This window comes from Pleurodeles waltl, chromosome 5 (genome assembly GCF_031143425.1).
Source record: "Pleurodeles waltl isolate 20211129_DDA chromosome 5, aPleWal1.hap1.20221129, whole genome shotgun sequence".
In the NCBI taxonomy this organism is placed as follows: Eukaryota; Metazoa; Chordata; class Amphibia; order Caudata; family Salamandridae; genus Pleurodeles; species Pleurodeles waltl.
The window spans coordinates 1,736,980,117-1,736,993,038 of record NC_090444.1 but is presented as its reverse complement, the minus strand read 5'-3'; the positions used below and the strand labels follow the sequence as shown (position 1 = coordinate 1,736,993,038).

General features: G+C 45.1%; 1 protein-coding gene across 1 annotated transcript in view; it reads left to right on the top strand.

The window, feature by feature from the left end:
* Positions 1-12,922, top strand: part of LOC138296726 (cysteine-rich venom protein-like) — a 249,427-nt gene that overhangs the window by 157,518 nt on the left and 78,987 nt on the right. Inside the window, exon 4 of the mRNA XM_069236128.1 lies at positions 4,745-4,835. Coding sequence (XP_069092229.1) covers positions 4,745-4,835 — 91 coding nt within the window. The remainder of the gene's footprint in view (positions 1-4,744; positions 4,836-12,922) is intronic.

The window sequence follows — 12,922 nt, the reverse complement described above, 5'->3', positions numbered from 1 at the left end:
CCACCTACCACGTTCAGCTAAGTCACCCCACCAGTAATCAATGATTGAGACAAACTTCCCCTGGATACTAGGCCTATTGCAACCAAAGTTACGTGTTACAGGATCCCCGGGACAAGGTGGGGCAAAAAAAGACAACAGTTAATGCGGCAACAAGCAGCAAGGAGACATTTTGGCTCCCTGTAGGAGGTTACCTCAGAGGTTTGCAACACATAGGTGGAGAGTCACTTAAGCTGCCCGCTAGCCACCGCTGTGCCCAGCCAGACAATTGAATGTTACCAAATAGTTGGTCACCTCTGGAACAGAGGTGCACCATTGAGGCATGTTGACTTGGTCGCCCTAAACAATTCCGGTTGCACACAAAGAGTTACTAGGTCCGCACCCTCTGTACAAGGAGGTGCCACATCTGGTGCACAAAGACTTGAGTTGCACTAGACGGTTACAATCCCATGTGAAAAGTGCTCAGTGCTGTACCTCCACAATAATGAGGCATAACATCAGAGGACTGATGCCCTGGGTCGCCCCTGACCATACAATCACTCCAAAGACAATTCCCAATGTGGTACCTCCTGGGAAAGAGGCACTAGTCTAGTGCGTGATGACTTGAACTGCACCAGACAATCCCGTACCCCTCTGGAATGAGGCACAACATACAGCATTCGATGACTTGAGTTAGTCTAGACAATCCAGTCACACAAAGAATTTTGTTTCCCTGTCTCTCTGGATTGAGGCACAATGTTTGATATGTGATGACTTTAGTCGCACCAGACTCCCCGGTTACGCACTTTGACGCAAGTTAAGCTGTGCCCTATGAGGCAGAGCATGGCACAACTCTGGTTGCACCCCTACCTCCGAGGGTTACCAACGATGAATGGTGCACAGCATGCAATGTGCATGCAACTGAGGGTCATAAAAGAGAAATGCGACACACTCAAAAAAAGTGGGCTACGCTGGGTCCCACACCGTGAGATCCTGTTCACACCACAAGATATTTCAACGTGCAGTGGTCGCCATGATGTAGGGCCATTCACTTGAAGTGCCAGCAGTATTTGGCCAGCTTGGCAATTTTAGTCTCTAGGCACAGTACTTAGTCCACGTTCACGCTGCTGCTGCCAGGTGGAGTCCAGCAAAGAATGTAGGTGCAGAAGAGGGCACTGCTCTCCAGATGACATCGGCAGACAATGTAAGACCCTTGAAGGACATCTTTGATGTCCCTGTGACCTTTGCAGAGAATGGGGGCAGGCCAACATTTCCTCGGAGAGCCACTTTGGGTTACTATACAGCAGCAGGCAGTCGGTTCAGGCCAGCCACAATACAGAAAGGGTGCGAGGATCCGTTCCTTGGACAGTTATTCTCCTGTGCACAACAGGCTCCTTTGCCACATGATTCAGCAGTATCGGACCTGCATCGTTGTAGGTGCAACTTTCTCATGCTGATGGGTAGTACCCGTAGTTATACTAAAGTGTGCCTTTGAAGTTCAGGAGGTTCAAAGAGTTCTCCTTTGAACCGCAGATGTCTCCCCTAAAATTCCGTCCCTGTCCTCCCCGAGTCCATGGTATGTAGAACTTCATCTTTAGTGGGGCAGGCTCTGAGAGGCCAAGTGTCAGAAACCTCTCTTCCCAATCGATCTATCACATGCCCCAAGTGACAGGGGTCAGTCATTCTGGATGCCCAAGTTTTATAGCTGTCAGTTAGGGCATGCACAGATATGCTCTTCCCCCACAACCAGTGGAATGAAGCTGAATTTACAGGACACAGAAAGCATTTAAGAACCTAGAAATGCCCACTTCCTAGAAGTCTCAGAAAAAAAATAATCATGTGACATTCATTTAATCATAATATACAATAAGGCACTAAAATGCCATGCCCTTGAGTCAATCAACGGTGTGTGTACCAGAAAATATTGATATTCTACTGAACGTATGCAAATGAAATCATGTTACAACCAGTGCCAAACTGATTTATATTGTCCCAACAATGTTTTTTTATTATAGAAAACAATCTCCCTTATGGAATCAATAATGCCAAGGTCTGTCTTCCTAAATGATGTTTAAGAAGACAGCCTTGGCTTTGGAATTGCATGTTTAGGGTGCCCTTTCCAAATACCGAATCCTTAAGGTATGCATTAATGTTTTGCGACTGAAGTCTGGTGCAAAATATTAATATTTTACTACCAAATAAAAGTTAGTGTTAAGCCATTCACAAAAGGTAAATGGTCCCAAGGGGACTCCATTCCCTTGGAAAATGTTGACAAAAATGCTTTTTTGGAATGGGCAGTGGTCCATCTGTCCTCTGTCTAATCCTAAAAAAATGTATTTCACTTACCATTTTTGATATAATGATTATTTTGACTTCCCTTCTATGGATGCATATAAAAAGGTGTTGCTGTAAGAAGTTGGGTTATTAATTTGGGAGATAGTGCTCCCTGCCAATTTAATAAATGCAGTCTAGTTAAGTCAAAACATATTTGTTAGAGAAATTCTGTTCAACCCCGTCATGGTACAAATGGCAAGAAGGGTTAAACTGGCCTGTAGGGCAATCTGGCAATGCCCAAAGGGCTAGTTTTACAGGTCAGTATGTGGGCTTTTTTGGGCCAGTTGTGGGCCTGTTTTGTGGTCTGTGAGCTAGTTTTTACGACTGAGTTCCCTGATATTACGACAAATTTCCTGCAGCAAGCACAGAGGCCTCCCATACCATGCATAGCACCTATATAGCTTGTCTTTACAAGTTCGAAACTGACCCTATTTGAAAATGTGGGACACTTTTTAGCAATCTGATTTTCTAATGGAGACCACTTATATTTTTGTGAACAGTCCTATTTTCTGTTCCTGTCCGACCCTGGCAGAAAGCAATGCCCAGAGTTGCATGTTAAGTTCAAGCAGAAAGAACAATTCGAAAGTCAAGAAAAAAATACAAGATAGTCAAACTCAGTCATGGGGCACCGTGCTTACTGTACCACTGTAACCAAGCTATACCTGACTGATGAGCCCTTTTCAGGGCAAAACTGGTCCTAGGATGCTTGTGTTCAAGTTCAGTGAGGACCTGGCCTGGCAATTCGGCTGGACTGTTCCCAGGAAGAGAAAGGATAGGCTTGGTTGCGTAAAGTCCAAACTGAGATGGCATGGTGAGCTGAAGAACGATGGTTTGGCATTCTACCCGGAGCAATTGTCAGTGGTTACACAAATTGCAATCTTTCTCCCATCATCTTATGTGTGCAAGACGTGGGTCCCTCGTTCGCTGTGCCCTGAGACCAAGCTATGCCTGCAGATGAGCCCTGTAGTGTTTCTGTGCCCATTATTACCACATCTGGTATTTGTCAATCCTTTAATACTGGGGCCCTCATTACAAGGCTGGCGGACATGAGACCACCAGCATTGCTGTGGTGGTCATACCGCCGCAGAGATGGTGGTAAGGACTGCCACATTATAAGTTCTGAGGCTTGGAAGAAGCAAAGCCTCCACAACTCTGCCTGGCCCGCCAGCGCAGTTGCACCACTGTGGCCGGCGGTAAGCACCTCCAATCTTGAGGCACGTCCCAGCCTGCCATCTGGATTATGAGGCTGCAAACCCTGGTGGTCATGCACCTGGTGACAGGAATCTTCATTCATGTCGCGGGCACACACATACACACATGTCTGCACACATCCACCCACCCATCCACACACTCACACACCCCCACATCCCTTCACACACACATGCATACACATACACACCCATTCAGTATACCCATACATGCACTCAGACGCACCCACTCACTCACATTCAACACAGAAACCACCATTCATGCGCACATACATGCACACATTCAGCACCCCCCTCCACAAACATGCACACGTGCACCCAAAAACACAGACTCCCTCCCCCTCCCTTCAGGCGCTCACTTACCTCCTTAGTCGAGGGGGACGTCTGGGAGGGGATGGGTCCTGTCAGTCTTCCCTTGCCGCCACCACCACGCCAGCAGGACTCCGCCAAGCCGTAATATGGCTTGTAATTTGGCGGATGGTGTTCTGCTGGTGTGGCGGTGCCGGCGAGGGACCCACCTCTGCAGGGCCGACCGCCAGCACGACTGCTGGCTGCTTTTCACCTCAATGATGGCGCAAAGCAGCCAGCACGCGTATTATGGTGGTCTCCTGACCGCCAGCACTGTCGGTTGTCTGGTGGCTTGGGCTTTGGCGGTCAGGGAAATTGACTGCCAAAGTCCAAATGAGTGCCTGGGTCTTTAAACACGATGGAACTGGGAAATTACCATGCAAAGTATCCCGAACTGCCCAGGTAACAGCTGCACATCACTTGTCTTTGAAAGATTTCAGAATTGTCTGCTCTTTTTGGGAGTGCAGAAATGATGAGGTGAAAAGACGGATGGCGTCCAAACTTTCAAGATAGTTTTATATGATATGGCAGTAAAAATCAATTTTTTTCCCGAGGTAAGTGGGAAATGCATGTACATGAAGCGTCTAATGACAGTATTAATATTCTTGAACTACTATTCTTGTTTGAATAGTCATACAATGACCACAATAAAAAGTGGTTGATATAGGACCATATGGAACTATGGAAGCAAACGCACTTGCATGTTAGATCATTTACTTTATAGGATTTGAGTAGCTATCCTGATTAGAAAGAATGGTTTAATTTATTTATCATCCAGTTTATGACAACAAGACCACCTTGTTGAATATTCTGAATAGTTTACAAACAAACTAACACAAAGAAATAAAAATGTCATATGTTTTTGTGTTTTTCCTCAGAAATGGAATGAAGAAGCTGCAACTATAGCAGAACTTTGGGTTCGAAAATGCAACTTTAACCACAGTCCTATAGCACAAAGGACACTTAATGGTATTGTTAAATATTAATTCAATATTAGAAAGGCATACCTTCTGTCTGGGCACCATTTCAACATCTAATTTGTGCAAACTCTTCAGGTCTGTGTTGATTATATGGTATTCCGATTGTTTCCCATCCTTATCAATTCCTCACGTCCGTATCTCCACATCCAAATTTAGGGCCTGATTACAACTTTGGAGGAGGGTGTTAATCCGTCCGAAATGTGACGGATATACCACCCGCTGTATTACGAGTCCATTATATCCTATGGAACTCGTAATATGGTGAGCAGGATATCCGTCACATTTGGGATGGATTAACACCCTCCTCCAAAGTTGTAATCAGGCCCTTAATGTGTGAGGAAAGGAAAGCAGGGGTTAGATACAATGATTTTGACTCCCAGTTAAAAGTCACTCTTTCCATGGTTATAGGATGCAACCATGCATTCCATTACCACGCAAGTCATATATATATATGAATATGTATGTGTATATTATCCACTGATGGTCATCAGTAGGTAGTTATAGTTAGGACCTAGTTTCCATAGGAAATTTTTAGTTTGTTTGTTTTGGCAGTAACTTTGGTGCCATTTGAAGAATTTTCACGAAATTTTCAAAACAAGTATGGCAGTCGGTTCAGCTGCTGTCTCGAACGTTGCATGGTGGTCCGCCAAGCTGGGGCCTAGAAAGGGGGGGGCAAAATGCGTTTTTTAACACGACTAGTGCTCAAACCATTCGACGGAATAACACCAAATTTTGCAGAAAACTAGCTCTTGGTCCAGAAAGTGTGCTTTTTGTGATGTGGTGTAAATTTGATCAGTAGTTTTAGAGATATTAAAGGAAAAAGAAACATAGACATCTGGGGACGTGGATCCTGCGCTGATCGATTCACGTTAGATCTTCAGATTCACCCGCCAATTTAAGAATCTGATTGCCAAGCCGCAACCTGAACGAATTCAAGGTAGAGGTTCCCTGAACCCAGGGTTGATTTAGATGTACAAAATAGTAAATAATGGGCAGTAAATCCATAAAAATGTTTTTTTTATGTTTTCCGAGATCCACAGATCCACCAGTGGGGCTCAGCGCAGGCCCCGGTTCAAATCCACAGGTGAATTTGCAGATTTTGGAAAACATAAAAATGTATATATATATATATATATACTCACACCCAGACAGACACTCTCACACCCACTCTCATACCCAGACAAACACTCTCACACTCACTCTTAAATCCAGACAGACACTCTCACACCCACTCTCACACCAAGACGCACACTCTCAAACCTAATCTCATACCCAGACACACACTGTCACACCCACTCTCACACTCAAACAGACACTCTCACACCCATGTTTGGCAGCAACAAATGATAGGGAAGTTGTGGCTGACATTTTGTTGAATAGGGAAATGGTCCCTGGGGCTGAAATGTGGATGCAATTCTGATGACGAGGTCAGGGTAGAGGTTCCTTGACCCCATGGGGTTGATTTAGATGCATAAAATAGTAAATAATGGGTAGAAAATGTGTAAAAAAGAATTTGTGGACGGTTTCCTGGATGCCCCCCCATATATATATGTATATATATATATATATACACATATGTATGTATAGATAGATAGATAGATAGATAGATAGATAGATAGATAGATAGATAGATAGATAGATAGATAGATAGATAGATAGATAGATATATCAAACCAAGGCCCTTTCAGGGTTAGAGTGACGCATAAATTATGCAAAAAACAAAGGAGAACTCTGGGAAGTTCCCAATTTAGGTGGAGAGCTGCTCTAGTAAGGAGCACTCTGCAACACCAGCGACACTCTAGATTTGCTCACCTCAAATGTCTGCTTATCTAGCAAAGTTTTTAAGCATAGGATCAGCACAGTGCTATCCTTGCCGAGCTAGATAGTGACAAAGTCTTTTGCCATTTGTACAGCAAAATCTTTAAGCATAGGATTGACATAGTGTCATCCTCACCGAGCTGTAAAATGACAAAAGCAATTTACCACTCCAGGCACAGTATTACAGCTTTGGACTGGTCAAATACCGTCCAAGCCAACCTGGAATGAGTAAAGCAACCCCTGACACGTGTTTTGCTCTCATTAGAGCTCTTCAGAGGGGTATAGCTTTGTCCAGACATAAGGGAGCACCCAGTATAAGTCAAACCAAGGCCCTTTCAGGGTTAGAGTGACGCATAAATTATGCAAAAAACAAAGGAGAACTCTGGGAAGTTCCCAATTTAGGTGGAGAGCTGCTCTAGTAAGGAGCACTCTGCAACACCAGCGACACTCTAGATTTGCTCACCTCAAATGTCTGCTTATCTAGCAAAGATTTTAAGCATAGGATCAGCACAGTGCTATCCTTGCCGAGCTAGATAGTGACAAAGTCTTTTGCCATTTGTACAGCAAAATCTTTAAGCATAGGATTGACATAGTGTCATCCTCACCGAGCTGTAAAATGACAAAAGCCATTTACCACTCCAGGCACAGTATTACAGCTTTGGACTGGTCAAATACCGTCCAAGCCAAAATGCTCCCACTTGCTAAAAGCAAATATCTTTCACTGCCCAATAACATGCGGGCAGGTAAATAGATGAAAACATTGCTCCTGTGCACAGGGAGCTACAGTTGCAGCAGTTCCCTGGGTGTGGCAGTGATGCTGGCTCCTGCAGATGGTGGGAATTGGCTGGGACCGCGGGGGACTTCAGGGTCCCCAGGTGGACCCTATAACTTTATACTGGGTGCCCTAGGCACCCAGAAGCATGAGTCCAGCTCCTAGGGGATAGGGTTCCTGCGGCTGAAATTGGCTCAGGGAGGCGGTCACGTGACCCCCCTCTCTTTTAAAAAAAGTATTTTGCCCCCGGGAGGTGGTGGTCCCTGGGGCCTTAGGGGGTCCTGTTGACACCCCTCCGAATAATTAAAAAATAGCTTCCATTACGTCGTGGTGCAGGGGTTCCACACACACACCCATATTGTTCTAAAATGTAGCCCCAGGAAGGTGGTGGTCCCCAGGGGTCAGGCGGGTCTGGGCAGCCACCGCATATATGTTTTTAATGTTGTCCTGGTGACGTGGTGGTGCCAGGGATTTGGAGTTTTGTTTTATTATGTAGGCCCTGGGAAGTGGTCGTACCTACGGCCCAGGAGGGTCAGTGCACCCCCCATTTATTTATTTAATATTGCCCCAGGGAGGTAATGGTCCCTGGTGCCCAAGGAGGGTTTGTGTGGCCCCCACATTTTTTAATAGATAGCCCGGGAAGGTGGTAGTCCCCAGGGCTTGTGGTGGCCTGTGTGTCCCCCCATATATATATATATTTAATATTGCCCCTTTTAAGCTCCAAACCCCTTCGGTTGTGCGTAGCATGGGGATTTGAGCTTCAGGTAACTACAACTTGTGCCCTAAGGTAAATATAACTCTAACTATAATAGCTGCAATTCTATGGTTTGGTGCATGTAAAATCTGAACCTAACTATAACATCCCTATAATCTTTGGTTTTGTCAGTGAATATATATTTATATAGATATGTATATATATATATTCACTGAAAAAAACATCTAATATCTTGAAATCTATAGAACAGATTTACACAAAATAACAAAAAACATGCTTTCTGGACCAAGAGCTACCTTTCTGCCAAAAGGTGTAATTATGTCCAGCAGGTACAGCTGTTGTTGTGTCTGAAAATCCCTGTAGGAATGAACATAGAAAATGCATTTTTAACCCCCTTTTTTCTCAGCCCCCACTTGATGGATCACCCCAAAACATTCCATGCACAACGTGACCCAACAATAAACCTTTTGGGGAAAATTTGTCAAATGGTGCCAAAAATATATATAGCCAATGCCATGCTTTTCCTATGGAAACTAGGTCCTAACTATAACTAACTTCTGCCATCCAAATACCCTTTCATAAGCTATACCCTAAAAATACCCTTGGCAACCCAAATACCCTTACCCACCCTCAGCACTAAAAATACCCTGCCACCCACATACCACTACACACCCTAAAAATACTCCTGCAACCCAAATACCCTTACCTACCAGAAACCCTTAAAATACTCCTGACACCCAAATACCTTACCCACCCTAAAAATACCCCTGCCTCTCAAATACACATTCCCACCCAAACCCTAAAATACCCCTGCCACCCAAACACCTTTACGCACCAAAACCATAAAAATACCCCTGACACTCAAAGACTCGCTTGGTAAAGGCAATGCATGGTGAAGGCATTACGTAGTACTGGATGGTGGTATAGGTATTGTGTGGTAACAACCACATAATAATGTTTGTTTCCCTCTTTATATATTTTTTTTTCTGCCCTGCCCCAAACTGTAACCACTAAGCCAAACTAATCAATACATATTGACTAAAATCTTAAGTTATAGGGATGCAAGTTAAAAGTTTTGTGCACATGACTCTACCATACAAACATTTATAACAATGTACAAATGACTTGTCTAGAACATATTCAAGTTAGTTTTGCATAAAATGCCTAAAATGTATTTTGCTTAAATGGATAATATAATTCACTATATAAGTGCTATAAAAATACCTGTCCGTGAACGCATCACAAGCAAATTGTTGATGTACCCAGAAGAATTTTGGGGCTCACTTAGAAACCTATATGTAATCATGTGTATTTAGGCCCTTTAGAAGACTTAGGCGGTCATTCTGACCGCGCCGCCGCCCGCCATGCGGTCACCGCCATTTGGCCGCTCCGCGGTCAAAAGACCGCGGAGGCCATTCTGGCTTTCCCGCTGGGCCGGCCGGCGCCCACCAAAGGAGTGCCCGCCGGCCCAGCGGGAAAGGCCCTGCAACATAGAAGCCGGCTCCGAATGGAGCCGGCGGTGTTGCAGGGGTGCGACGGGTGCAGTTGCACCCGTCGCGATTTTCACTGTCTGCTATGCAGACAGTGAAAATCATGCTGGGGCCCTGTTAGGGGGCCCCTGCACTGCCCATGCCAGTGGCATGGGCAGTGCAGGGGCCCTGTTAGGGGGCCCCACGACACCCGTTCCCGCCAGGTACAGGATGGCGGGAAGGGGGTCGGAATGGAGGATTCTCCCAGCCGCAGGAAATCCGGCGGGAAACCGCCGGACCCGCTGGGCGACCGCGGCTCGGAATCCCAAATGAAGCACCGCCAGCCTGTTGGCGGTGCTTCCGTGGTCATCCACCGCCAGGGTTGGAATGACCCCCTTAATGCTATTTCCTGTAATGATTTTAAGTTTGCCTACAGATTCTGGACTTGTAGGTTGTTTGCTCTGCTGTTCTACATTCTACCACTCTCAATGTTTTAACTGTCTAATTTGGAGTTTCATGGACTAGTTACTTCATCACCAACGTGACGGGTATGCCATCCATCATATTACAAGTCCATACATGTGACAGCAATCCACATGGAAGTGCATGCGCAGTGCAGGTGCCCCCCTGTGGCACCACCATGCATCTGTTCTCTGCTGTAAATTCTATGGTGGAGAACGAGGTCACAGTCTGCAGGGCCACGCTGCATGCAGTGCTGCCCTGGCAGATTAGGATCTCCACCACTGCAAGACCGCCGAGATCTAAGATCCTGGCAGAGGTGGCGGTTCCCTGGCAGTCAGATCGCCAGGGTTGTTATGTGGGGATTGTAATACCGCCACTCGTAATGAGGCTCTAAGGGGCATATTTATACTCTGTTTGCGCCAGAATTGCGTCTTTTTTTTTTACCCAATTCCGACGCAAAGCTAACTCCATATTTATACTTTGGCGTTAGACGCGTCTAGCGCCAAAGTCCATGGAGTTTGCGTCATTTTTTAGCGTGGACACCTACTTTGCGTTAATGATATGCAAGGTAGGCGTTCCCGTCTAAAAAATTGACTCCGAGGCATGTGCGCCGTATTTACACTCCCGGGCAAAATTCACGCCCGGGAGTGGGCGGGTCAAAAAAAATGACGTACGGCCGCTTTTGTGCCGTTTTTTTAGCGCCTGGTCAGGGCAGGCGTTAAGGGACCTGTGGGCTCGGAAGGATCCCAGAGGTGCCCTCCCATGCCCCCAGGGACCCCCCCTGTCACCCTTGCCCACCCCAGGAGGACGCCTAAGGATGGAGGGACCCATCCCAGGGACATTGAGGTAAGTTCAGGTAAGTGTTTTTTTTCTTTTTTTGTGGCATAGGGGGGCCTGATTTGTGCCCCCCTACATGCCACTATGCCCAATGACCATGCCCAGGGGACAGAAGTCCCCTGGGCATGGCCATTGGGCAAGGGGGCGTGACTCCTGTCTTTGCTAAGAAAGGAGTCATTTCTATGGGGGTTGGGAGTCAAAAAAAATGGCGCAAATCGGGTTGAGGCGAAAAATTTGCCTCAGCCTGACTTGCCCCATTTTTTGGCGCCCAAGCTCCATATCCCCCTACGCCGGCGCTGCCTGGTGTACGTCGTTTTTTTTCACGCACACCAGGCAGCGCCGGCGGCTAGCGCCTGCTAACGTCATTGAATAAATACGGCACCCGCATGGCGCTTCAGAATGGCGTTAGCCGGCGCTAATTTTTTTGACGCAAAACTGCGTTAGCGCAGTTTTTTGCTTCAAAAAGTATAAATATGGCCCTAAGTGTCTTCAGCTGTGGTCCAGCCTGTAAGGCAAACAGTTGGATGTGACACTGTTGTCTGCTTCTCCGTCTTGGTGTTTCCTCTGACATTGAAGTGCATACCTAGTCTGTAAAGTTTTTTTTCGCTAGTGATTTTTATACAGATTTTCAGAGGGTAAGCAGTATCAATGCAACATTGTGTCTGTTCTCCAGCCTGGTGGTGCAGGACTGTGTTTCGCTCTGTGATCACCGGCGTAAGTCCCAGCAGATATGTTTTACCTTCCATTTTTTTGTGGTTATTCAAATGAGAACTACTATGTTGGATGACTGTATCAGACCCGAACATCAGGGCATATTCGTTTAGGAGTCTTTCTTATTGTGGTTAATCTTTGCAAAAATCAGGGAGTCTTTCAAAATTATCTTGAATATTTAGTTTTATCTATAAGTATAAATAAATATGATGACTGAACACTTTTCAAGTATAGTTAAGTGGGATCACCAAAGATGTCACAGACTACAACTTCAGAGACTTAAAATATCACCCAGGCTAAACAAATCATATTGGTTCAGATGTACTAAGGAGTTTTAAAGTTGCAAACCTTGCAGTTTTCACAATCACAAAGTTTGGGCCCAAAAAAACTTTTTCCCAATCCTAATAGACCCCTAAAGCCAACAGAAGCACACATTTTGCAAATCAAATTTTACTACGCGTCACATTGATTCTGAATTTTCACATACTATCCCTCAAGTTGTACACATTTCCATTCCTTCAAGCCAAGCCTTATGAAGTCTACACTAGGTTATATGGCAGAGTATCCAGAAATATTGTGAATATTGTAGGAAAAATATTGACAGCCAAAATAACTTCGAGGTATGTAAATATATCACGACTGCCTAAAGGGGGTTCTAGCATATGGAATTTATTTTTAAAACAGTACATTTTACAGCACAACCTCTTAAAGAAATTGACCAAAGCATTCGTTTTTGTAGGGATTTCTAAAGGAACACAATATATTTGAGAGAATTGCTAGGTTTCCAAGTGAGATTGATCTACGAAGGAGTGCAGGTGCCCGGAATGAGGGCTTTAGGTTAGGTTCTTCCCTCTCAGCTTTTGTCAAATGTGTTGTTGTACATCAATGTTCATGCACATGGCTGACACAAGTAAGGATAATGGGCACTAGTTAGGTAGGTCTAATGTTTGTTGTGACCGCAGTGGTAAGTCTGATAAAAATGCAACATTTCTGAACAAAATAATATTGTGCTAGTTTGTGAAATGTAGTTTAAAATACTTCATATGTCCTTTAAAGTCTTGATCCTGAATCCAGATATGAATATAGTAATGTTCCCAATGAAAGCTTTGCCTTGGCCTAAATTATAATATAGTTTCCTTGGATACCCAGTGGACAGAAGGACAGCTGAGGCAGACCTGTAAAACCTCTGTCTGCCCTGAACTTTACAAAAACTTAGGGGCGTATTTACAAGACCCTAGCTCCACCTTGAGCCAACCAAGCATTTTTTTTTTTTTACACTAAGGTGGTGTTAA